This window comes from Betta splendens, chromosome 13 (assembly GCF_900634795.4).
Source record: "Betta splendens chromosome 13, fBetSpl5.4, whole genome shotgun sequence".
Lineage (NCBI taxonomy): Eukaryota > Metazoa > Chordata > Actinopteri > Anabantiformes > Osphronemidae > Betta > Betta splendens.
Window position 1 is genome coordinate 19544433 of NC_040893.2, and position 23341 is coordinate 19567773.

Below are 23341 nucleotides of genomic sequence, written 5' to 3' on the forward strand. Positions count from 1 at the left end.
CTTTTTTTTTCGGTCAGAATCATGTTGTACTGTAATGGCAGAGTTTTAATGGTTGAGCTGTTGAACCACATTTAAGGCCCTGAAGTGAAGAACTGACACTGTGAATGCTTCTCTTCTGTTCACTTCTGGCCTCCTCAGCTGGACCCGGGCCTTCAGCTTCTACTGTTGCCTCAGTCAGCTGCCCTGTGGGACACCTTTCTGGCAGAACTACCAGTAGTGGCTCCGTCTCCACTTTTTCATCCAGCGTGTTCTATTTTAGACTCAAATAGCAGAATTCTTTCCCTGTATGTCGACAAATCAGGCTGCAGCACTGATGAGCTGTGACTGTTGACCAGTTGGGTCCTTGAACCACTGGACTCTGTGATGAGGCCGTGGTTTCAGACGAGAATGTGACCTTTAGTGACCTTAATTCATTTTTTTTACTAAACACTGCTTCTCATCACAAAACTACAGAAGAGAGTTTGGGTCCTTGTGAAAAATGTCTGTGTAGGTTCTCTATGGGAGCCCTAATCTGCCAGCTTGACAGTTGATTTCATCACTGAGGTTGTATTAAAATCTGTAAAGCCACACTGCAGCAGGTTTTCATCGGTGACGCCATAAGGTTGACACGTTTTCACTCCAGCGCTGTCTGAAACGTTGGCCCGGCCTCCGGGCTGGACCCGGGCTGGCCCCGGTCCCGGCCCGGCCTCGGTCCCGGCCCAGCCTGCCCTCTGCGTCCTCACTGAACCCGTCCGTAGATTAGGGCCACGCTTCAACGCTCCAGTTCTGATGTACAGTGTGTCTGACGCTGTCGCTGTTAACAAATCTTAACGTATGGGCTGAAGACCTGCAGTCCTGCATGTCTCCTGGGAAATAACGTGTGACAGAAATAAAGACTTCCAACGGCTTTCCTACTTCGTGTGTTTGCGTCAGTGCTTTGAGCCTATGGCTATAAAACACCTGTCTGTCCATAAAGAAAACATGACGTCGAGGTTGTGAATGTTACATGGGGCATACTTTAATTGTCCACTTATATTTTACAACCATTTCCTCTGTTTTGTGTAGACATAGCCTCAAACAGACTATGCACAGATTGATCCCAGGATGTTACAGAGAAGACGGGAAAGAAACGACGTGGAGCGTCTTCCCGGCAGAAGAAGCAGGAAGCAGCCAGTGGCCAAAACCAGAGCTGAACTTTACAACCAGGCTACGTGTTCATTATAACTTATAAAAAAGCAAACGGACAGTCACTCAGTCAGTTGTTACTTCTGGGCGGGGATCATGTCGTCGATGGACTCTCCCTTCTCCAGCTTCTTCTCCATCTCCACCATCAGCTTCACACCGTCCACCACCAGCTGGACCTGGTAGACCTCGGAGGAGCCCAGACGGTCGGCGTTGGAGATGTCGAACACGCCGCCCACGGAGGCGGTGTCCACGCCCCCTGCAGGGAGGACGAGGAGGAGGAGGCGTGAGGCGGGACCAGCTCATTTAACTGGATTCTTGTGGCTCTCTAAACATGAAGGGACGAACTCTGGTACCTGTGCCGCGCTTCTGCAGACGCAGCCTCGTCAGGATCTCCTCGAACTTGGCGTGCGTGCTGAGCTTGGGCAGCTTGACGTGCACGCCGCCGCGCAGGCCGGTGCCCAGGTTGGAGGGGCAGGTGAGGATGTAGCCCAGGTGCTCGTTCCACATGAAGCCGTGGTTGTGCTTCTTGAAGATCTCCTCGATCTGAGCGGGAGGAGGAGAGAGAGTGAGGTTCCGGAGACTCGGACGTGTTGGTGTTTGTGCAGAACTCTCACCTTCTGCAGACCGACGCAGAAGCGTCTGAACACCTCCTTCATGTTGCCGCCCTTCTGCATGGAGATGACGCGCAGGTGGTCCTCCTCGTTCACCCACACCAGGAAGGTCTTGTTGTCGTTGTGCCTGGAAGCACAAAGTTGTTATATGCAACACAACAAATGCACGACTTGTGACTTTGTGCCGAAAAGCTGCACAAACACAATAAGCATTTCACTTGAACTGTGCAGACTGGTCAGTTATGAGCCACTGAGCTGCAGTGGGTTCAGAGCAGGTCATGGTTAAAGCGCTGAGCTGTGATATTCATGACTTGAGTAGATAAATGCATCTGGGCCCTTTCGCTGCGTCAGGTTGGTTTCCCTCTGAACTTCCCATCTCTCACCAGATGCCTCTGCCGTCGGGCCAGTCACGGGCCATTCCAGCGCAGGTCAGCAGGGGGGACACGGGCTTGTCAAACAGGAAGTGGTCAGCGATCAGCTGCTCCTGCTCGGCGTCGGTCATGCCTTCCAGGGGGTAGTACTTCCCCTTGAACTCTCCGTCCAGGCTGGACAGAGCTGGGAGAGAGGATGAGAGGATGAAGTCGGATCCAGGAGCTCGGGCTGAAGTGCTCGTTAGTGAGGTTTACCCTCGATGGACAGCTTCTCGATGGCTCTGCGCTCCCCGCGGCTGTTGTGGGGGGGCAGGGTGAATCCCTTGATGCTGCGCCCGGTACGGACGCGGCTGGACAGCACGTAGTTGGGGTCCAGGTCATCGCCGCCCTGAGGGAGGAGGAGCCACGGACACATTACTACTGCGTTGGTCAACCAATAAGCTGCAGGCGAGTCCTCGCTCACCTTCAGGTTCTCGAAGTTCAGGTCGGTCTTGTGCTTGTCTGTGGGTTTGTATCCACCGTGACGGTCAGAGATGACGGGGTCCAGCAGCTCCTTGAAGACCTCGTAGGACTCCTCATCACCAGCAACGCAGCCCACGGTCATGATGAAGGGGTGACCTAGAGGAGGACGAGGAGGCGGGACACATCTTAGCCCAACGTTGGGGCAGTCTCCACGCTGACGGCGTGCGCTTTCTCACCAGGGTTGTCCACGCCGGTCTGGATCACGTCGTCCACGGTGAAGCCGCTGGGGGTGGATTTGCCCCTCAGCTTGGCGTAGATGTCCTTGGTCAGGACCTGGAGCAGGCGAGAGTGGAGGAGGGCTTAGACACATTAGACTGGAGGAGCCGGGCTTAGACATGTTAGACTGCGTCCATGCTTAGACATGTTAGACTGGAGGAGCAGGTGAGACTGGAGGAGCAGGTGAGACTGGAGGAGCCGGGCTTAGAAATGTTAGACTGGAGGAGCAGGTTAGACTGGAGGAGCAGGTGAGACTGGAGGAGCAGGTTAGACTGGAGGAGCTGGGCTTAGACATGTTAGACTGGAGGAGCAGGTTAGACTGGAGGAGCACGGCTTAGACATGTTAGACTGGAGGAGCAGGTTAGACTGGAGGAGCAGGTTAGACTGGAAGAGCACGGCTTAGACATGTTAGACTGGAGGAGCAGGTTAGACTGGAGGAGCAGGTTAGACTGGAGGAGCAGGTTAGACTGGAGGAGCACGGCTTAGACATGTTAGACTGGAGGAGCAGGTGAGACTGGAGGAGCAGGTGAGACTGGAGGAGCAGGTGAGACTGGAGGAGCCGGGCTTAGAAATGTTAGACTGGAGGAGCAGGTTAGACTGGAGGAGCTGGGCTTAGACATGTTAGACTGGAGGAGCAGGTGAGACTGGAGGAGCAGGTGAGACTGGAGGAGCTGGGCTTAGACATGTTAGACTGGAGGAGCAGGTTAGACTGGAGGAGCACGGCTTAGACATGTTAGACTGGAGGAGCAGGTTAGACTGGAGGAGCAGGTTAGACTGGAGGAGCACGGCTTAGACATGTTAGACTGGAGGAGCAGGTTAGACTGGAGGAGCAGGTTAGACTGGAGGAGCACGGCTTAGACATGTTAGACTGGAGGAGCAGGTTAGACTGGAGGAGCACGGCTTAGACATGTTAGACTGGAGGAGCAGGTTAGACTGGAGGAGCAGGTTAGACTGGAGGAGCACGGCTTAGACATGTTAGACTGGAGGAGCAGGTGAGACTGGAGGAGCAGGTGAGACTGGAGGAGCACGGCTTAGACATGTTAGACTGGAGGAGCAGGTTAGACTGGAGGAGCAGGTTAGACTGGAGGAGCACGGCTTAGACATGTTAGACTGGAGGAGCAGGTGAGACTGGAGGAGCAGGTGAGACTGGAGGAGCAGGTGAGACTGGAGGAGCCGGGCTTAGAAATGTTAGACTGGAGGAGCAGGTTAGACTGGAGGAGCAGGTGAGACTGGAGGAGCAGGTGAGACTGGAGGAGCAGGTTAGACTGGAGGAGCTGGGCTTAGACATGTTAGACTGGAGGAGCAGGTTAGACTGGAGGAGCACGGCTTAGACATGTTAGACTGGAGGAGCAGGTGAGACTGGAGGAGCAGGTGAGACTGGAGGAGCAGGTGAGACTGGAGGAGCACGGCTTAGACATGTTAGACTGGAGGAGCAGGTTAGACTGGAGGAGCTGGGCTTAGACATGTTAGACTGGAGGAGCAGGTTAGACTGGAGGAGCAGGGAGCAGGCGCTCGTACCTTGGCCATGTGGTTGTTGTGCAGGGACAGATCAGGAAACTCCTCGTCCACAGAGAACTTCATCTTGTAGTCGTTGTGGCAGTTCTTTGCCATGGCTGCGGCTCTTTCTCTGTCTAGCAAAGAGAGAACAGGCGTGTTTAGATCCAGACGTTGAGGGGGTGCAGGATTTTAACTGCTGTTAAATCAGCAGCATGTTGTAGTTAAGTTGAGTTAATGTTGTTTCAGTGATGAAGGAATGGACTCTAATTTTGTCTCTGTCTCCTGTTTCAGCACTATTGCTGACTGTCTCACCTCCAGGCTGAAGCTATTGATAGCTCCACCCGCCTCAGACGGTCTCTATCACATTCTGCCTGTTCATGTTTGATTGAATTTGCAATAATTCTTTAAATTTTAACTTAAGAGAACTGGAGCCTGATGCTTCCAAAGCTTGTGACTTATAAGCGCATACTTCAGGTGACGTGTGTTTGGATGATTTGTTATTTAATATATTTATACTAAATCATAGGAACAGGATTGAATGCAAAGCTGCAGCTGCAGGATCAGAACAGACGCTGAGGCTCAGGAATAGATCCACAACTGCGAGCCATCATTCTGTCAGCTGCTTCTAAGTTGATCCCACTCCCGTCAGAGGTCAGACCTCAGTTGCGTCAGTGGCTGAACTTCAGCAGTTCGACCCAGCTTCTCTTAAAGGTCAGAGCTGGAGTGTTTCACAGCTGGCCCCGTGACTAAATCAAGCGCTCCTAAACTAAGACACGCTTCAAACCTGCCCTGCTGGCGTCAGCAGCAACTGACAGATGGTCACAAGTGTTTCAGTGGCTGCAGACACATTCTGCCCACTTTAACAAAGTGCTGCTAGTCTGGACTGTCTACGTAGACCTCCGTAGACCTCCATAGATCTCGGTGTCACAAAAAAACGTGCAAACAAATGAATCCAAGAATAGAAACGTTTTAGGACTCCAGAGGTGCCAGTAGAAGAATAGGCCTTCATTGCAAACCATGTTGGTTTTAAAAGCTGTGGTCAGGAAGGTGTTTTGTCCAGAGTTCAAAGGAGAAGTCACCACAGTCAGTCACCGTTTCCTCTGGATTCATGAAGAGTCGTCGTTTACCTGCTCAGGAGAAAGGAAAGCGTAACAGATCCTGGGATCAGATCCTGTCCACCGAATGTAGGGGTTGCCCAACTTTGGCAGGTGATGGACTTAAGCATTTATACCCAGACCTGAGTCCCTATTGGCTGGCTGGGCCCGGGCTGCTGCCGTCTGATTGGTCACTGGGTCGCTCTGAGTTTGTAAAAGGCAAGAGCGAACGGACGAGGCAACAGCTGCAGCGCCCACGTCCAGCGTTTCACCTTCAGCCCTCGCACGTCTGAGCTTCACTTCCACTTTTATGACTCGGCTTCAACTGTCAGCCATTTATGCAATACCTGCCTTTATTCAACATGTGGGCAACAGTAAGTCCCTCCTCACCCCACGCCCTGCCTTTAAGAGAATCATCAGCCCTGGTTGTCAATGAAACGTTTCCAGTCTTCCCACATCTCCCAGTGTGAGGCAAAGCCTGGCAAAAGCCTGTGAGTGTGGATCCATGCAAAAAGACAGAACGGCTGAAGACCGTGGATGGTTCAAAGCTCAAACATCTGAAGTGTTTTTAAGCAAAGGATGAAAGAGAAGAACAGAGTTCTACAGGAGTCAGTGCTGCTTCAGGTCAAACTCTTCCTCTACATTAGAATCAATTCAAGGGATCGGCTCAGACTTTGCAGACGACAGTGGAGCTGATTCCTCTCCTGAGTTCAGACATGAAGTTGAGCAACAGCATTTCTGTCTTATGTTTCAGAGCTGAAATAACCAATTTGTCTAGGGTTACATGGTCGTCATATTAAAGGTTACAGGTTGGGTTTCATTGACCCGCAGCTCTCGCAGGATGATTTGCTAAGTGAAGGTGTCTGAATGCATGAATGTAACGTTGTGAATGTGCAGCATGATGACGCTCGTTTGATCCTCACGGTGTTCACGTCTTGGCTCTGCCTGTTGATGGTGATTGTGTTGTAAGTGAAGGTTTTGCCCATCAGAGGTGAACGGATGACACTGCTGCAGAGTTCACACCCACTTCCTGTCTAAGCGGGTGGAGCTGGACTTGAACGGGTGGAGCTGGACCACGGCTGGTGGAGCTGGACCTGAGCTGGACCTGAGCTGGACCTGAGCGGGTGGAGCTGGACCTGAGCTGGACCTGAGCATGTGGAGCGGGTGGAGCTGGACTTGAACGGGTGGAGCTGGACCACGGCTGGTGGAGCTGGACCTGAGCTGGACCTGAGCTGGACCTGAGCGGGTGGAGCTGGACCTGAGCTGGACCTGAGCATGTGGAGCGGGTGGAGCTGGACTTGAACGGGTGGAGCTGGACCACGGCTGGTGGAGCTGGACCTGAGCTGGACCTGAGCTGGACCTGAGCTGGACCTGAGCGGGTGAAGGGGGAGAAGCTTTGGCTTGGACCCGCGGCTTCCTGCGTTTCTGTGCAGCGTCTCCTCGGCAGCGGCAGCTTCAGCTCTGCCTGTGCGTGTGTTGGTCCCACATCTTGGTCTGTAGCTGTGAATGTGTGTATGACAGGTGTGATCATGACTTTCTTTCTTCTCAATCAACACCAGGCTTCGGTTTCACAGCTGTGGCCTGAACGTCCACAGGCGTCTTCGTTCCATCATGTAGCTGCAGGTCGTTCAATCGCACGCTCGTCACCATGGCAACGAGTTACAGGGTTGTTGTAGTTAAAAAGGCAGCAAATGAACCAAGGATCATTAAGAGCCAGTGATTTGCTCTTTATGACGTGATTCAATCTAAAACTTGGCTGAACTTGAGTCTACGTCGACTTTATTTGATCTATTTCATCATTTTATCTGCTCGTGAACTCAAAGGTCATTTAGACCGACATGCAATACGCCCCCTCTGCCCATTCAAACCAGTTAGTTCTGTAGCTGGAATGCCATGGGGGCAGAGAGCCAGTACCCAGTATAGACTGTCACCATATCCCCAAGCACCACACACACACACTCACACACACACACACACTCACACACTCACACACACACACACACACACACACTGACACACACATACACACACACACACTCAGACACACACTCACACACACACACACACACACACTCACACACTCACAGACTCACACTCACACACACACACACACACACACTCACACACACACACACACACACACTCACACACACACACACACTCACACACTCACACACACACACACACACACACAGCTGCCCTGGGACAGTTATGTAAGCAGGAACATGCTGAATATGTTTGTGGCTTTAGTGCGTATAAAATGTCATGATATTGTCTGAATATGGACGAGTTAGTGTGTGATCGCTGTGTGAGGGGACAGGACGCTGTCCGTGAGCAGCCGGTGACGCCTGGGAGGCGTTGGATGGATGTTTAACGCCTTGTCTCTGAAACCAGAGGCTCGTTCACAGCGAAGGCCTTTGGGCCCTCACACATTCACACGTGGGCGACGCCAGGAACAACTGTGCAACTTCCTGTGACGCAGGAGAGAGAGAGAGGAGAATAAACAAAGAGCTGCTTGGATGTGCAGCATTGGTCTCAGTCCTCCCTTAGCGCCACACAACCTCCTGCTTCTGTTACCATTTACATCACAGCCCGGATCCAGAACTTTCATTCCTTCCCTAGACTTCACCAGAACCCTCACAGACGTTTCAGTTCCCAGTCAGAGCAGGAGGAGTCTCACGCCAGCAGCTTAGCGAGTCCACAGCCTGAGTTCTGAGTGGAACCAGGTCCGTGTTGAGGATCATTTATTAAAAAGCGAACCCGAAGGCCGGGTTCTGTGGGAACCGCACGGCTGCTGGTTCACCCACTGTGGCGAGCACAAGACGCGGCTGGTAAACACAAATGAAACGCGAGCCCCCAGTGGAACTCGTGAGGTTGAAGGTGGACCTGCGGGTGTTAGGGGTGAGCCGTGGACTTCTATCTTTAGTGGCGCCTCCGATCTCCAATTCCAGTCCTCCCGATTGAATTGCATGGACTCAGCTGTCAGTCTGCTCGTCCCCGCTTCCATCGCTTCGTCGAGACTCGCCAAAGTGTGAATGAGTACAATGTGTGTAATAACTGAGATTAAGATCTGAAAATGATCCAGTACTAACTCTTTGTATGTGTTAGATGCAGTTTGGATTCGAGTGTCAGCCGTCGCCTACTGACACTGCTCACAGTTGAGGTCTGTGGTCGACACAGAGCTCGCACCACGAGCAGGTGTGAAGTCGCCAGGATCCCAGGGTTAAATATGAAAAGCCAAAGACCTTATCAATCAATCATTTTCTAATGTTATGTCTCTGGCATTTGGACTCTGCTGAGTTCTTCATCCTGTGGTCAGACGAGCCCACGTCTTCAAACCATCTGCTGCTGCAGCAGTAACGAATGTGAAAGAGTAACAGCACGTGCTTCGCTGCTCAGTCTAGTCCAGATGTGTTAAAAAACCTTCTAACTTAAATAAGCAGCAACTATAACTTTGTTCAGCGCAAAAGCTTCGTTACTTCTCGTACCTTTCATTATCATCTGACCTGTTGCTGCGGAGCTGATGTCACAGAGGAGGAACGTTTACAAGCTTTTGACCTCCTGACCTCAATCCCAGTCCGACCTTTGTGTGAGCGGCAGGTTTGGAGGATTCTTTGCAGGGAGCATGGAGGAGTTCCCCTGGGAGCGCGGCCTTATATGGCCGGGCCCTGCCTGCACCCCAGCCCGGTCCAAGGCTGGTGGTTCTGTGCCTTCCTGACAGCTGAGCCGTCCATCAGTCCGCTCATATAACTGTCACAGGCTGCAGGCCCGATGCCGTACGTTACTGCCGCACATCCTGCAACCTCTCCAACACGCGTTGGGACGTGTGACAGTAGCTTCCTGTGCCTTCAGTTCAGATTCATGGTGAGACTAAAGGAACGTCCTCGTCAGAATCCTTACAGAACAGGAAAAAAAGAGACAGTTTACACCAGAGTACAAAAGGTTAACTGAAATATCAACAGTTACATAGTGGTTCTGCAAAATGATCTGCTCATTGAATGTCTTTAAAATACTGTAGCAGCATCACTTGAAGTTAAGTGGATGCTCTGATCGAATACTCCATATACAATAAATATGTTTTCGATATTATTGTACATGAACAATTTGTCTCAGTCAATGTCAACATTGACTGAGACAATGGAAAAAATGTGTCAATTTGTATCGTTTTTTCTATTCACTGCATTGTATTTGTATGTTTTGCAGTAACTTTACTTGAAGCTGCTGGATTTAAACCCTAATGCGATACAGGACTTTTTGCTGCAGCATCTTATGCTAGGGCGGCACGGTGGTGCGGTGGGTAGCACTGTCGCCTCACAGCAAGAAGGTTCTGGGTTCGATTCCCGGAGGCGGCCCTGGTGCCTTTCTGTGTGGTTTGCGTGGGTTCTCTCCGGGTTCTCCGGCTTCCTCCCACAGTCCAAAGACGTGCACTAGGTTGGTTGGCTTCTCTCCATTGCCCGTAGGTGTGCGTGCGTGTGTCAGTGACTGGTTGTGTTTCCCTGCGATGGACTGGCGACCCTGTCCAGGGTGTACCCTGCCTCTCGCCCGTAGCCGGCTGGGATAGGCTCCAGCACCCCCGTGACCTCGCTATAAGAAAATGGATGGATGGATGGCAGCTTATGCTAATGTTACAATAATGAGACGAACTGTGGGCAAAATATCACACTTACGTTGGTAATTCAAGCTTCATGTGCAGTAAAATGAAACACTGTTGGCGTGAATACGTCTGCGTATTGTATCCTCCCTCAGGCAGTTTCTACTGTAAGTGGCCTTGTCCTGGTGTCGCGGTGCATGTTGGGAAGTCTGGGATCAGGTAAGCTTCTCTGCTCCATTAGCGCGTGCAGACAGAACGGGACACAGACAGGACGTCATGAATTTTTCTTCAGAGTAAAAGCGCTGGGATGGGTTTATGTTAGGTTTACGTCGAACTTAACATTTTTATTTAATTTCAACCGTATATAAGAACGTGAAGAGCGTGGCTCAAACATAATGTATAAACACAGCACCTTTGATCCAGTCGATGGAGCTGAGAAACGTGCTGTCCTGTCATGATAAGAGTCATCATAAAAAGTCTTTCCAACAATCACGTTGCGGATCTGTGAGAATTAAAAATAAAACTTACTGTCTAACAGGTGTCAAGATGGAGAACTGAAAACAGTTAATCTATTTATAAACCTTAACACTGATCAGACACAAAGCCCAAACTCTGAATGATAGAAGAGCTAAAATAAAAAGTAAACAACAAAGCAGTTCAGCCAAATTCAAACAAATCTTAAACTTTACTCATCTGGACTTAAGGCACTGGTATGCGTTTTATATAGAGCTATTTTAAATCTAATATTATAGGCCCCAGCACCCCCACGACCCCGCATGGGAACAAGATGGATGGAAGATCCTGGATGGTCCAAGCTCAAACATCTGAAGTGTTTTTAGGCAAAGGATGAAAGAGAAGAACGGGTCCGACAGGAGTCAGTGCTGCTGAAGGTGGAGCTTCAGGCCAAACTCTCTGTTGTCTGGAAGATGTTCACACAAGACAAAGTCAAATGAGGAACAAGCCTTGTTTGCCTAACCTTAATTTGATATCTAAGCTGTTGTTGAATATTTTTGTACTGTCTCAGTTTAGTTTTAAATATTTTTATTAACTTATTATATTCTTATTCGCGTGTTGCTTTATTAGGCTATTTGCGGTGGCCTGAGGCTTTAACTTTGAAGGGGAGAACCGGATGCCGGTGGATGTGGTGACGAGTCGAGCTGCGACCCGAGGCTGCGTCAGGTGAATGATTTACGGCTTCTAGTGGTTTTCATCGTCCCACCTGTTCAACGTTAAACGAACCGACAGGTACAAACAGTTGAAAAGCTCCGCGTTTCACGTCCGCTTCTGCTTTACACATAAAAATAACCCGAACCAGTTCAGAAAAAGCCGAGAGCTCGGCGGAGTGTGGACTTAGCAGGTAGGCTATAAATAACTGGAGAAGAGTCTGCGTGCGCGTGCGCGTGTTTGTTTACATCGCGTGTCTGTGTATAATAATGAGTTACATGAAAAACACGTTCGTTTTATAACTTTTAGCTGGTGATTATTTCCCAATACAGCGCTCATTTAGTGTTTTTATGAACGGGAAAGTAACGCCATCATCGCCGGAGACGTTTTAACTTAAAGACGTGAATTATTAAAGGTTGGAGGTGACATAATCAACGGCGCAGGTTGAGCTCAGTTAATTACTGCTTTTATGATTATAGTTCGGTTCAAGCTTCGGTTTGTGTCTTACTTTCCGCTCCACACTTACATGATGTTTCACGAAGCTGCAAAAGAAAAGGGCATAAACGTGTGAAAGGACAAGGAAGATAACAGCCATTAATATTTTTACAAATATTCAACTGACTTTGCAGGACGTAAAACCAAACAGTAATAGCGGTTAGTGGGTATTCTTTGTATCACTGTAGGTGAGAGGATTTTAGCAACAATAACCTGCAGAGAACAGAAGCACAGTGAAGGAAACTCTAACACTGTTTTATCACCACCAACACATGATTTCTCAGGTTCCTCTTTGAGGAGAGAAGTGATTATAAGGAACTGTAACAGAACCAGTTTGTGTTTAGATCAGCCAGATTCAAAGAAGCGGTTTGTGATGTGAATCAGGTTCATCGTGAGACAGAGTTGGCATTAAACCTGTGACTTTCTTTGTAATATCTAAGTAAGATTTTTCAAGTTAATAAAACCAATCTAGATATAGAGTTTAGATTCTATAGGTATTTAACAGAGAACATAACTCCTGGTTGTATTTTATGAGATGGGTTATAAAGTTGGAGATGAGTTGGAGATCTTTGTTGACAAAAGCTTGACACTTTTGAGCCTTTAATGTATTTCCAGGTCAGGCGTCGTCAGCAGAGGCGCGTGTGGGTCGGAGCCATGTTGTCGGCGGAGGAGATCCTGTGCAGCACACAGCAGGTGATCGCGGGCCTGGAGGCGCTGAGAGGAGAGAACCGTGGCCTGCTGGAGAACCTGCAGGAGGCGGTGCAGAGCCGCTCGGCGTCCGACAGCGGCAGCGTGGAACAAGAGAAGAGCGGCATCATCACCCAGACGCTGCGGAGGATAGAGCTGGGGCTGGACGAGGCACAGGTCCAGACCCAGAAACAAACAGCTCAGCGTTTGGTCAATACATTCACACACCTTTTCTCATTCCAGATGATGATCGCGTTGTCGGCTCATCTTGGTTCACTGGAGGCTGAGAAACAGAAGCTTCGAGCTCAGGTGAGCGGCGACTTCCTTGGGGAGGGCTTGTGTTAACATTTACAAATCCATCCTGTGTTTTGTCGCTGCTTTGACTGCTCCTCAGGTGCGTCGTCTCTGTCAGGAGAACCAGTGGCTGAGGGACGAGCTGGCGGCGGCTCAGCAGCGGCTGCAGGACAGAGAGCAGGAGGTGGTGACTCTGGAGGAGCAGAACCGTCACCTACAATTCATGTCAAGCATTCGCAAATACGATCAGGACGAGCCACAGCTGGTGAGGACAGGCCACAAACAGAAAGGGTCTAAACAGGGTCTTCACATAGGACGACATTTGTAGCTAAATGAAAGCAGATAAAGCTGAACCTGAGATTTTTTGGATTTTCTGGATTGGTGCAATAAATCCTGGATTTCCTCACACATTAGATCAGACCAGGCCAAAAAGCGAAGGATCTGTTGTACAGCTGTTGTTCAAGCACAAAGTCAGATTTAGAAATATTCACAAGTCCATGGGTTTTAAAGTTAAAACCTTTCATCTTGTGTGTTTGTTTCTTTTCAGGAAGACAAAGACTCATCTTCCAACAAGGAGTCTCTGGACGACCTGTTCCCCGCGGAGGATGAAGACCAGTCACAGAGTAAGTGGTTCACAGCGGTCACATTCTGAGCATGTCCATCTCCTACACTGATGATGAGGGAACCTGAGCATCAACAGTGAGATTGTAAAACGTAGCTCAAAGCACCTGAGCGGCCGTTGTGTTCGTGTCCCAGTGTCTCAGCCTCACCACAGCAGCGCCGCAGCTGCAGCCCAGCAGGGCGGCTACGAGATTCCAGCCCGTCTCCGGACACTGCACAACCTGGTCATTCAGTACGCGTCCCAGGGCCGCTACGAGGTGGCTGTGCCGCTCTGCAAACAGGTGAGTCGCCAAACGTGGTCAGGCCACAAATATCAGGAATAAACGAAGGGCAAAACATCTAAGATGCTGCTGATGAAAATGTCTCCACAGGCCCTGGAAGATCTGGAGAAGTCGTCAGGCCACACTCACCCAGATGTGGCCACGATGCTGAACATACTGGCACTAGTGTACAGGTGAGGCCGGTTACCACGGCAACATGTGTATGTGCACCCCATCAGACAAGCGCTGGCGAGAAACCCGTGTGGTTCTAAATTTGAAGGTAAAGGGATCAACCGCTTTGTTTCTACAGAGACCAAAACAAATACAAAGAAGCCGCCAACCTGCTGAACGACGCGTTGGCCATCAGGGAGAAAACTCTGGGAGCCGACCACCCGGCCGTGAGTATGAACGGAACCCAGTCACACGGCTGCTACATGTGGAGGCGCGTCGCTGTTGCTGCATGTGTCTGTTACACGATGTGCGCAGGTGGCAGCGACGCTCAACAACCTGGCAGTGCTTTATGGGAAAAGAGGGAAATACAAGGAAGCAGAGCCGCTGTGTAAAAGAGCTCTGGAGATCAGGGAGAAGGTGAGAGCCTTTACATCCGCTGGAACGAGCTGTAGCTGCTGTGTCATCCATCCAGTAGAGTCTGTGGGACCAGTAGAGTCTGTGGGACGTTAACGTCGTGTTTCTACAGGTTCTGGGCACCGACCACCCAGATGTGGCCAAGCAGCTGAACAACCTGGCTCTGCTGTGTCAGAACCAGGGCAAGTACCAGGAGGTGGAGCAGTACTACGAACGCGCCCTGCACATCTACCAGAGCAAACTGGGCCCAGACGACGCCAACGTGGCCAAAACCAAGAACAACCTGGTGAGACGGGACCGGGCTCGGGCTCCCGTCGACCCGTCCGCTGCACTCTGCTCATGAAGCCGCTTTGTCCTTTCAGGCGTCCTGTTACCTGAAGCAGGGAAAGTACCGACAGGCTGAAGCTCTCTACAAGGAAATCCTGACCAGAGCCCACGAGAAGGAGTTTGGATCAGTGGAAGGTTGTGTGTGGTTTATTTGACCCTGTCTCCTTTAAAGATTTATTTACCAATCTGATTTATTACATCATGTTTAACTTGAGCCACAAATCCATTTGACCAACTTTGTTTTCACTATATCTCATTTGATTTTAAGTCATTGTTTTCACCAGATCAGACAAAGTGTCTCATTGTTAACAAAGGAGGTGCTCCACTGCTCACACAGCTGCTGTTGTCCTGCAGGCGACGGTCGCCCCACCTGGTCCGGTGCCGAGGACGGCGGCTCCAGGGAGGACGGACTCAGCTCGCTGAGGCGCAGCGGCTCCTTCACCAAACTCAGAGAGTCGATTCGCAGAAGCAGCGAGAAGCTGGTTCGGAAGCTTAGAGGAGTCGGCGACGACGAAACAACTCCGAGGAATCCTGGGTGAGAGTGAGGCTGAAGTCGGATCATTCCGCTGAGTTCAGAAGCTGCAGCATCATAAAACCTGAACTGTTTCTGGTTTCGTAGGATGAAGAGGGCAAATTCTCTGAATGTGTTGAATGTTGGAGCCAGAGAGAGTCAGGACGGCGCTCAGGTGAGTTCAGGACCGACCAGCTGCATGAATGTAGGTCAACCTACGTAGTGACTGTAAGCCTGGTGACGGAACAAAACCAGGGTCAGTTGCTATAGTTACGCCTCACATTAAATGACAGTGTCTCTGTAGAATCAGTCACAAACGTTTAGCATGTTTTTGTCTTTCAGTCAAGCCGTTTGACCGACGTTCGTGGTCTGAGCTCCAGCACACAGAGCTTAACCAGGCGAGGTTCACTGGGTGGGACCAGCTAACGCTAACACGCTAACACTTCACTGCACTACAGGTTTTTTACCCACATTCCTTTTAGATTAAAACCAAATAGTTTAACTCAATATTTTACCCCTTTAAAACCAGGCACCAAAAGCAACGTAAATATTTATATTAAAACATTAAAAAAACATTTTTAGATATTTATTAAACCTTTAACAGATTCACCCCAAAATTACTATGCCATGATTTTGTTTATTACATGTTATTCATCACATCTGAAATATTTGTACTTTTTTCTCTGTTGTTAATTTGAGACAAAAACACATTTTGCCCATTGGTTCTGTTCTCTGTGTTATTCTCACAGCATCAAATGATATAAATGGCTTTAAAGGGGTACAATAAGTTGAGTGTTACAAGTTTACATTAGCAATTAGAGGTGAACAGTCTATAACAAAGTTAAGTTGATCAGGCACATTGACATCAGAGGTTGAATTCCTCAAATTTAACCGCATCATTGCTATAAAGTTTATACATTTCCGTGTAAAATGTTTTTGCCTTTTAGGTTCTGCAGGTTTTTCACTTCATGTTATATTTTAATAGTTTATGAAAATAAGGACCAATGTTTTTATTAAATGTAGAAATCCTTAACTAGACTTTGGCTTTGATGAAGTGACTAAAACACATTTCAAGTAACTGTAATGTTTTATGCGATGCTGCTAAGCTTTGATTCCTGAATAAGTGGCTCATTACAGGTCAATACGTTTTTCATCTCGGTCAAAAAAAGTTTTAAATCCTATTTTCCATCATGAGAACTGTAAGATGTTGATGCTGTTGTTTGCAAGGGCTGAAACATTAGATACATAGTAACAGTATGTATGAATGTTATTTAAAGTAGAAATTGGACTGTATTTGTTGTTTAATATGAAAATTTTATATTTGCAGACTTGTGCTAAAATAAAAAAATATATACAGTTTTGGTATTTTTATTGCATGGACATATTTTCTCATCTATTTAAACATTTTAATTAAAACTCCCGTAAGAAAAAACAGAAGAAAGTCAGCTGTTAAATACAAACGTTTATAATCAAACATCCTGAAAAGTTTACAGATGCTCATGTTCAATGTAAAACGTGAATATGTACAGTTGTATCAAAGAAAAGAAATCGTCTGTATAACAGACGGTACGTTCGGTAGGTTCCGCACACAGAATTAATAACTTAACACATCTGTGACACAGAACAACATAGAAACAAGTTTTTACAGATCAGTTGACCTGAATAGTGATGAGTTACCTCTCAGTAGTTCAGAAAAAGCATGAAAACTGTTCATTTTACAGCTTTGTCAGATTTATCTGTCCACTAATGGAAATGAATTATACTTGTACAGAATATTGCTTATTGTTGCTGTGGTGATGACATTAAGTCATATGCGTCACCTTCAAGTCTGATGAGCAATCTGAGTTATTTTCTGCAGCACCTCCTCTGATTCCAGCTGCTCAAGTGTCAACAGAGACAGGCCCAACTGGTCCTCCTGCAAAGAGACGTAGATTAGACACAGGCCACATAAATAATCCATCAGCGTAGGCAATAAAGGTCAGAGGAAACACCAAGGTGAATGAAGTAGAGTCACTAATGTGATGAGGGTCTGAAGATTTCAGTTTAGTACAGTTAATCAGTTGTAGACCTGATTTTCTCCAACATTAAATTTTTATAACCAATTTAAAAGCATGAAACCTTAAGATATGGGCAGTTTCGCATGGCTTCACACACTGGGAGCTAGTAGGGTGGTCGGTGCCCAGGCAGCAGCCTGGCAGGTGAAGTCTACCTGTCTGAAAGGCTGAGCCATCTGTCGCAGGAAATGCTTGGAGAGCTGGATGGCCTCGTCCACCGTGAGGTTCAGACTGCCGTCACTGATGTGCTCCTGAATCCAACGAGGAAGCTTCCCACGTTTATCTGCTCGGGCGTAACGCTGTGGACGGGAGAGGGAGGGGCTTTGGTGCTGGAAGCGTTTTATATTGGTTTCAGCGTCAGATGTCTGTCGTGCTAATGCAGGACGGACAGGTGGACATCACACACCTTGTCAGCGAAGATCATGAGTCCGTAGTCAGTCTTGCCTCTGATGGCTCTGCCCACACACTGGGCCGCATGACGCATGGCATCAAACGTCAGGAAGTCATTCTCTCTGATCTGGAACTGATCTCGCAGGTACTCCAGACGAGCCTGAAAAAAAGGCATAAATAGAATTACTAAATCTTATTAGTTTATTTAATGCACCACGTCAACATTGTGTGTATTTCTATTTATGACATATTTTGTCATCAATAATAAACTACTTTAGTTGCCACTGACCTTCAGGATGCGGCTCTGGGTGTAAACATAAGGAACGCCGAACATGACGACGGCTCGGCCAAAGTGGTGAACTGAGAAGAAAAACTAACTTTTATTAACAGTTCTATTACCGTTGTTGTATATTTGCTAAGTCACAATTGACATTATTTACCAAAATCTATCCCTTCAGACACTTTTCCTCTGGCCACAGAAAGGAGGATGGCTCCTCTACCGTTCTCACACGCCTGAGAGAGTTCAGAAGTCAACGTTAAACAGAACAGCCACAGGTTTATCATCATGAATTGGCTCAGGACAGACACATTTGTGATGAAGTATAAAATCAGATGAAGTCTGTCTGACCTCCTGGTATTTCTCCAGAGCCATGCTTGTCTCTGCAGCATCCTGAGTCTCAATGAAGATCAGCTTGTTTCTCTGGATGTTCTCCAAGATGCCCTGAACACACATGTAGCAACATTAGGAGTCTGAGACCATGCTTCTTTCCATATCAAGTATACTGCTCAAACACTGACCTGTTCATACCAGGATGCCACTATGTTCTCCATGTAGACATAGCTGGTGAAAAAAGCCACAATGCCATCAGGGACAATGGCAGACATCTCCAGGAGAAGGTTGCCATAGTTACGAATCACAGCTGGAAACAAAAGAAAGTCGTGAAGTAATGCTGGACCTCTCAAAGTTTTTAGATAATGATAATGATGATGACTGTCAACTACAGCTGGAGACACGTGGACCCACCAAAGTCTTCTCTGGTCTCAAACTTTGAGCTCAGTGCCACCTGATCGTTTCCTCTGCCAACAATCTACGCAAAAAGAAGATGCAGCAAAATGATGCAGGAAATTAAGACGGTAAAGATTTGTTACATGCTTAACTTGTAATTTGAAGTAATGCGTCTACATGCACAGATGTGCTGTTTGGAGCCTGAGTGTAGTTACACACCAGAGGACAAAGGCAGGTCCGTGCCAGCGTCATGGTGAAGGACGCCATGGTAACGGGGCGGAAGTCGAGGATTCTGGGATAAATGTCCAATGGAGACAACGTCTGACACAACAGAAGAGAACAGGTGCAGCATGAGTCATCAGCACAAGTCGCTAGTTCCATGTTTGGCGAGGAAACGTACCCCTGAGGTGATGACGACTGACTGGAATCTTTGGAAAACAGGTTTAATGGCTATAGACGGGTCCATGCAGCTGCACGAGGACAGGAAGGAATAAAAAAGGTCAGAACTGAGGCTGACTGATCTGCGTTTTAACCAAACACATCTATGTGAACACTGACTGGAAGCAGATGGTTTTGGTCTTTAGGAACATTATACAAACTAGTAAATTAGAAAAATGACAATTGACAAATGACACAATGAAAGTTTAACATTTTAACTAACATTTGATAAACACAACCACCAACCTAAAGTGCAGCACAGGGTTGGCGATAGTCGGTGTCCTGTCTTCAAAAGGCTCAATGATTATGGTAAAACCTTCACATCAGGAGAGACAAATGCTTAGTAGAGGCCAAGTGGCAAAAACACAACACAAAGTTTATCAGTGTTAGGTGTGCAGCAGTGGTTCAGTACCTTGGCTATAGGTGCTGACCAAAGTAGCAAAGTTTGAGATCAGCGTAACAGCTGAGAAGTCTGCAATGTCTGCAATCTCCAGAGTTCGAAGTAACGACTGCAGTCGCTCAGCACAAAACCTGCATAGACAAATAAAAGAGGAGTGTGGTGAGAGCGTGAATTTGAAGGGACAACTGAAAAAAAACAATAAGCAACTTCTAAAGTAGAGAAAAAGAAGCTGATTAAGTGAAGAGTGTGCCGTTGAAGTCGTCACTGACCTGAGAGGTTTACGGTCGATGCAGACTTTGTCAAAGATGTCTTTGAGGAATTGTGGAGCACTTTCCTGCACGACATGCTGGACCCTCAGACGGGACTTGAGGTACTCCAGGAAGCGCCTCAAGAAACCTACAAAATGCTCTGCTGTACGTATAGTACCAGGGACAGCCTCTGAGAGAGAAGGAGAGAGGGAGCGAGACGCAGGTTTCAGTGCAACGACGAAAGAATCAAGTCAGACATTAGTAGTTTTTCACCCTGACGTACCTTGAAGAATTTCATCCGGTAACACTGGGTTTGAAAGGTAGACGTCTGTTTCTCTGGCTACGTTAGCTTCCTTCAGCCCCTCCACCAGCCTCCTGTACTCCTCTCTCAGCTTAGCAGCGTCTGTCTCCTTTATACTGTCAGACAGGGGAGGAACAAGCAAGAAGAAAAGTCAAGAAAAGCAAATGATCCAGAACGAAACAACACATATAGAAACTGATAAGAAACATTAACACGACCTAATTCTGACCGTTTTGCACTCGACACGCGTGTCTTACTTGTGTATGGTGTTCTGTAGTGTGTCCACGTTGTTATGGCAGCGGTCCAGCGTTCGTCTGGTGATGTTCACGCTCATGGAGTCAATGCACACGTTGTCTGAACAAAGGGGGAGGGACAAAAGACAACACTGGTGAGTCATAGATGGTAACACAAATTACTGAGCTACATCTTAACACCGCACTGACGGTAACACACCTATATTATGAGCCTCATCAAACACTACTACAGATTTCTTAGCTAGCTCCTTGGACACCAGGTCCGCTATCTTTGGGTCCAGCAGGTAGTGGTAGCTGTACACCACGATGTTGGCATGTAGGATCTGAAAGGAAAATGTGATTATTATTCATAAAGCAACTCTGCCCATGTTTAACACACTTTATCTTTAAAGCTGTTTATTCTATTTTGTCCTAGAAATGCATCAGTGCAGAGCTTATGCAACATACTGAGTAGCGAGCCAGGTAATACGGACACCAGCCTTTCCTCCTGCCAAAGTCTTTCAGATCATCGAGGTTGTAGATGCCAGCGGGTAGAGGCACCTGACGACCGACTGCATCAAACTCCTGCAGCCACAAGGTTCATAGAAACACAGAACTTTTCAAAAGCCTGTTTCCTAAACCCTGATTTCAGGTGTGTACCTTTTTATTTAGCACACAGCTGAGCCTAACATGTATTAACCCTAAGGTTCCATGAGTTTAGTTAGTACAAAGCGAGGAACATAGGACTATAAACGGACAATAGCTCCAAGTTTTACCTGTCACGCTTTGCAAGTACTTGTTATCTTACTCTAACAGTGTTTCCAGATGTAGTTTTGAAACACACCATGTTGTTTTTGGTAAATACCTCGAGGGCCACATTGATCTGTGTTGTAGTAGAATTCCTGGGACCTCTTACCTCATAGAAGCGACACACGGGCTGGCTGGGGTTGCTGTGGCGTTGTGCACGTATGTATGATGCCGTCAGACTGTGGCATTTACCATCAACCTCTTTACCAAAGCGCAGAGAGCTCACCTGGTAACAAGAAGAGGGTCCCGAAAATCACGGTTATTCAAGTATTTAAACAAAAGGCAGAGACAAGAAACTACAAAGGCCTAATTATCACTTCAGCTTCAAATGTCTGTTGGTTAATGGCAATAATAAGCCTGCACACTTTGATTGAGTGGTATCATAAGTCCAACTGTGAAGTGGACAGTTAAAAGTAAAAATAGCTTAAAAGGAAAACACTAACACTACATACTACAGTGAGGGACAGTGTGTGAGCTTGTTGTATGTGAGAACCCAGTTACACAGCACATGTTTGTACCTCTGGATGGATGCAGAGGTTTTTTCTAGATGAAAGAGCCAGAGCCAAGAAGTTGTTGGTCTCTCCAGTTTCCTTTGAATAAAACTCCATCAGCTTCCTTAGCTCCTCCACAACCTAATCAGACAAGGAACCAAACATATACAAATGTTTTTATTATTAAATATTTTCATGTCATGTTAGAAAGGATAAGTTGAACCTTTGTATCATAATTGTTTTTGACTCACCTTTTCAATCTCAGGAACTGTCCTAGAGCAGTATATTAACTTGGTCACTTCTAAAGGAAATGCCTGCGAGAGACAGAAATGAACATTTGAGGTGTTTGTGACACTGACTGGTGTAAATCTGAGAGAGACAGCAACTCACTCTTTGATAGGCAACAATGAGAGACAGCAGAGAGATGGTCTTCCCTGTTCCTGATGGCATCTCCAATACTCCATGTCCCTGCACAGGACGGCACAAAAACCCAGAGATGTCCACCAAGTACTTTTACAAATATGCTGCTCCTCTGCTCGAGGTCCAAGTGTGTGTTGTTTACTCATGCGTTCAGATAAAAGCTCTAAAGTTTATTTCAAACATTTGTTATCTATTCCACTTTAGATCAGTTGTATATGCGTAATTTACATGGTTCTGTTCACAATAAGCTCAGCACCGAACCTTGGCATCCAGGGTCCTCTTCAGCTCCAGCATGTAGGAGTACTGCTCAGGATAGATGTAGTCATAAGGAAAATACACCAACAGACCCTCGATGTTGAGCCTGCAGTCAAACAATACTTTTGTTGTGATGTCACATAAAATGCAGAATAACGCAGAGAAAGTAATGATTATTAATTCAATTTTTACATTTGCATAAATCACAAACGGAAACAAGTGACATCACTGTGTAAATGCTAGAAAACTACATGTATGTAAAACTTTAGTAAATGAGCTTGAGGGTTCTTCCACACGTAAAGGACCTTCTGTTAACGTAGACCGACCTGCAGAGAGTTGAAATTTATTTGAGTCTTAACGTGGGTACGAATTAACCAAACACACTGACTGTTTAATTACCAGTTTAGCCATATTAGCTTCGTCGACTGTTGCGGTTGAGCTAATTAATTTAGCATCAACAACCGGACAGCTGTTTTTGTACGTTACAAGAAACACTCACTTCATGGTGGTTGAACGTGAAGCACTTCCGTTTCTTTCTCGGTCACCTCTGATATTATGGAATAACCATTAATATTTTCTCCTGGAAGTTAAAACACCACACACGGTGCGATGCTTCAAACTTCTTCTTCTGTTTCTACGTCTTCTTCGCTCTTATATTTTAGTCTCGCTCTGGTGCACATTAGCGCCCCCACAGGTTCAAACTATAAAACACAAATTAAGATAGCTTCAACTTATTAAACTCAGCTCAGGAAGCTCTGCTTGTGTTTTCTGTTGGTAGTCGGTGGGATTTGAACATTTGCTCTGCGATGCCGGACATGAATAGATACCTTATAATCACTGATGGGCACAACACAGCTCTTCATGCAGCTATGAATAGAGAATCTGTATTAAAGAACTGTGCTTTGTTGGTAGACATTATGCAAACCATGAACTGACTAATAGAACTAAACACGTCTGGGATCAGCTGTCAGCTACAATTATAGCTGTAGTGACTGTAGACACATGATGAGCAGCAACAGACAAATACGACCGTAAGGACAATAAGCACAGAATCAACAACACAGAAGATGAAATGAAGTGTTTGTCTCAGGCTCTGGATGCTACGTGGGCTGACATCATAATCCTGTATAATCCATCGTAGTGTATTAATGGATGTGACAAATAACAGGATGATGAAAAACACATTTATGACTATGGATACGGATTCAGGGAACATGATGTTTGTGGGGCCCAGGAACCAAATCCCCTTAATCTGCTTCAGCTCTTTGAATGTCTATGTGTGTAAATA

At 47.2% G+C, this 23341-nt stretch overlaps 3 protein-coding genes and 1 long non-coding RNA gene across 8 annotated transcripts; 1 reads left to right on the forward strand and 3 right to left on the reverse strand.

Moving 5' to 3' along the window:
• Positions 1–972: 972 nt before the first annotated feature.
• Positions 973–5666, reverse strand: ckmb (creatine kinase, muscle b). 2 transcript variants are annotated; one of them, XM_029170701.3, is made up of 9 exons: positions 5509–5665; positions 4403–4515; positions 2845–2941; positions 2610–2764; positions 2402–2534; positions 2159–2330; positions 1779–1902; positions 1518–1707; positions 973–1420 (listed from the first exon to the last, which is right to left on the reverse strand). In XM_029170701.3, exons 2-9 carry the CDS (start codon positions 4493–4495, stop codon positions 1242–1244), a joined length of 1143 nt encoding a protein of 380 aa, XP_029026534.1. In that variant the 5' UTR covers positions 4496–4515; positions 5509–5665; the 3' UTR covers positions 973–1241. The 2 variants fall into 2 exon arrangements, with proteins under 2 accessions (XP_029026534.1, XP_029026533.1); XM_029170700.3 differs by having other exon boundaries at positions 2402–2764; positions 5509–5666.
• Positions 5667–7568: 1902 nt separating this feature from the next.
• On the reverse strand, positions 7569–10280 carry LOC129605010 (uncharacterized). Its single transcript, XR_008696470.1, has 3 exons — positions 10143–10280; positions 8053–9370; positions 7569–7946 (listed from the first exon to the last, which is right to left on the reverse strand). It is a non-coding gene; the product is annotated as an uncharacterized LOC129605010 (long non-coding RNA).
• An 820-nt stretch (positions 10281–11100) lies between these two features.
• Positions 11101–16367, forward strand: klc3 (kinesin light chain 3). 4 transcript variants are annotated; one of them, XM_029172048.3, is made up of 14 exons: positions 11160–11311; positions 12341–12589; positions 12656–12721; positions 12807–12971; positions 13254–13329; positions 13463–13608; positions 13699–13781; positions 13898–13985; positions 14074–14175; positions 14285–14458; positions 14535–14634; positions 14854–15034; positions 15119–15185; positions 15353–16367. In XM_029172048.3, the coding sequence occupies exons 2-14, from the start codon at positions 12380–12382 to the stop codon at positions 15434–15436; spliced, it is 1542 nt and encodes a 513-aa protein (XP_029027881.1). In that variant the 5' UTR covers positions 11160–11311; positions 12341–12379; the 3' UTR covers positions 15437–16367. The 4 variants fall into 4 exon arrangements, with proteins under 4 accessions (XP_040929462.1, XP_029027881.1, XP_040929460.1 ...); XM_041073528.2 differs by having other exon boundaries at positions 11101–11245; positions 12341–12721; XM_041073526.2 differs by having other exon boundaries at positions 12341–12721.
• Positions 16363–22711, reverse strand: ercc2 (excision repair cross-complementation group 2). The gene is made up of 23 exons (XM_029172047.3): positions 22553–22711; positions 22060–22159; positions 21769–21846; positions 21630–21692; positions 21406–21519; positions 20997–21113; positions 20549–20665; positions 20301–20424; positions 20105–20201; positions 19830–19963; positions 19568–19736; positions 19311–19429; positions 19145–19214; positions 18861–18930; positions 18680–18781; positions 18479–18542; positions 18253–18374; positions 18083–18175; positions 17895–17967; positions 17744–17814; positions 17471–17614; positions 17220–17363; positions 16363–16925 (listed from the first exon to the last, which is right to left on the reverse strand). The coding sequence occupies exons 1-23, from the start codon at positions 22555–22557 to the stop codon at positions 16833–16835; spliced, it is 2283 nt and encodes a 760-aa protein (XP_029027880.1). The 5' UTR covers positions 22558–22711; the 3' UTR covers positions 16363–16832.
• Positions 22712–23341: the final 630 nt, after the last annotated feature.

What these genes read in the sequence shown, in the direction of transcription:
- ercc2 (XM_029172047.3), bottom strand. An exon ending in CAGTCGTCATCACCTCAGGG is followed by an intron (nt 18,782 to 18,860) that starts GTACGTTTCCTC and finishes CTGTTGTGTCAG; the next exon opens with ACGTTGTCTCCATTGGACAT. An exon ending in TGGCATCCTGGTATGAACAG is followed by an intron (nt 18,176 to 18,252) that starts GTCAGTGTTTGA and finishes ATGTGTGTTCAG; the next exon opens with GGCATCTTGGAGAACATCCA.
- ckmb (XM_029170700.3), bottom strand. Translation starts at nt 4,495, where the DNA reads ATGGCAAAGAACTGCCACAACGACTACAAGATGAAGTTCTCTGTGGAC. An exon ending in CGAGAAGCTGTCCATCGAGG is followed by an intron (nt 2,331 to 2,401) that starts GTAAACCTCACT and finishes CCTCTCTCCCAG; the next exon opens with CTCTGTCCAGCCTGGACGGA. An exon ending in TCTGCAGAAGCGCGGCACAG is followed by an intron (nt 1,421 to 1,517) that starts GTACCAGAGTTC and finishes TCCTCCCTGCAG; the next exon opens with GGGGCGTGGACACCGCCTCC.
- klc3 (XM_041073528.2), top strand. Translation starts at nt 12,380, where the DNA reads ATGTTGTCGGCGGAGGAGATCCTGTGCAGCACACAGCAGGTGATCGCG. An exon ending in CTGTGCCGCTCTGCAAACAG is followed by an intron (nt 13,609 to 13,698) that starts GTGAGTCGCCAA and finishes ATGTCTCCACAG; the next exon opens with GCCCTGGAAGATCTGGAGAA. An exon ending in ATACTGGCACTAGTGTACAG is followed by an intron (nt 13,782 to 13,897) that starts GTGAGGCCGGTT and finishes TTGTTTCTACAG; the next exon opens with AGACCAAAACAAATACAAAG.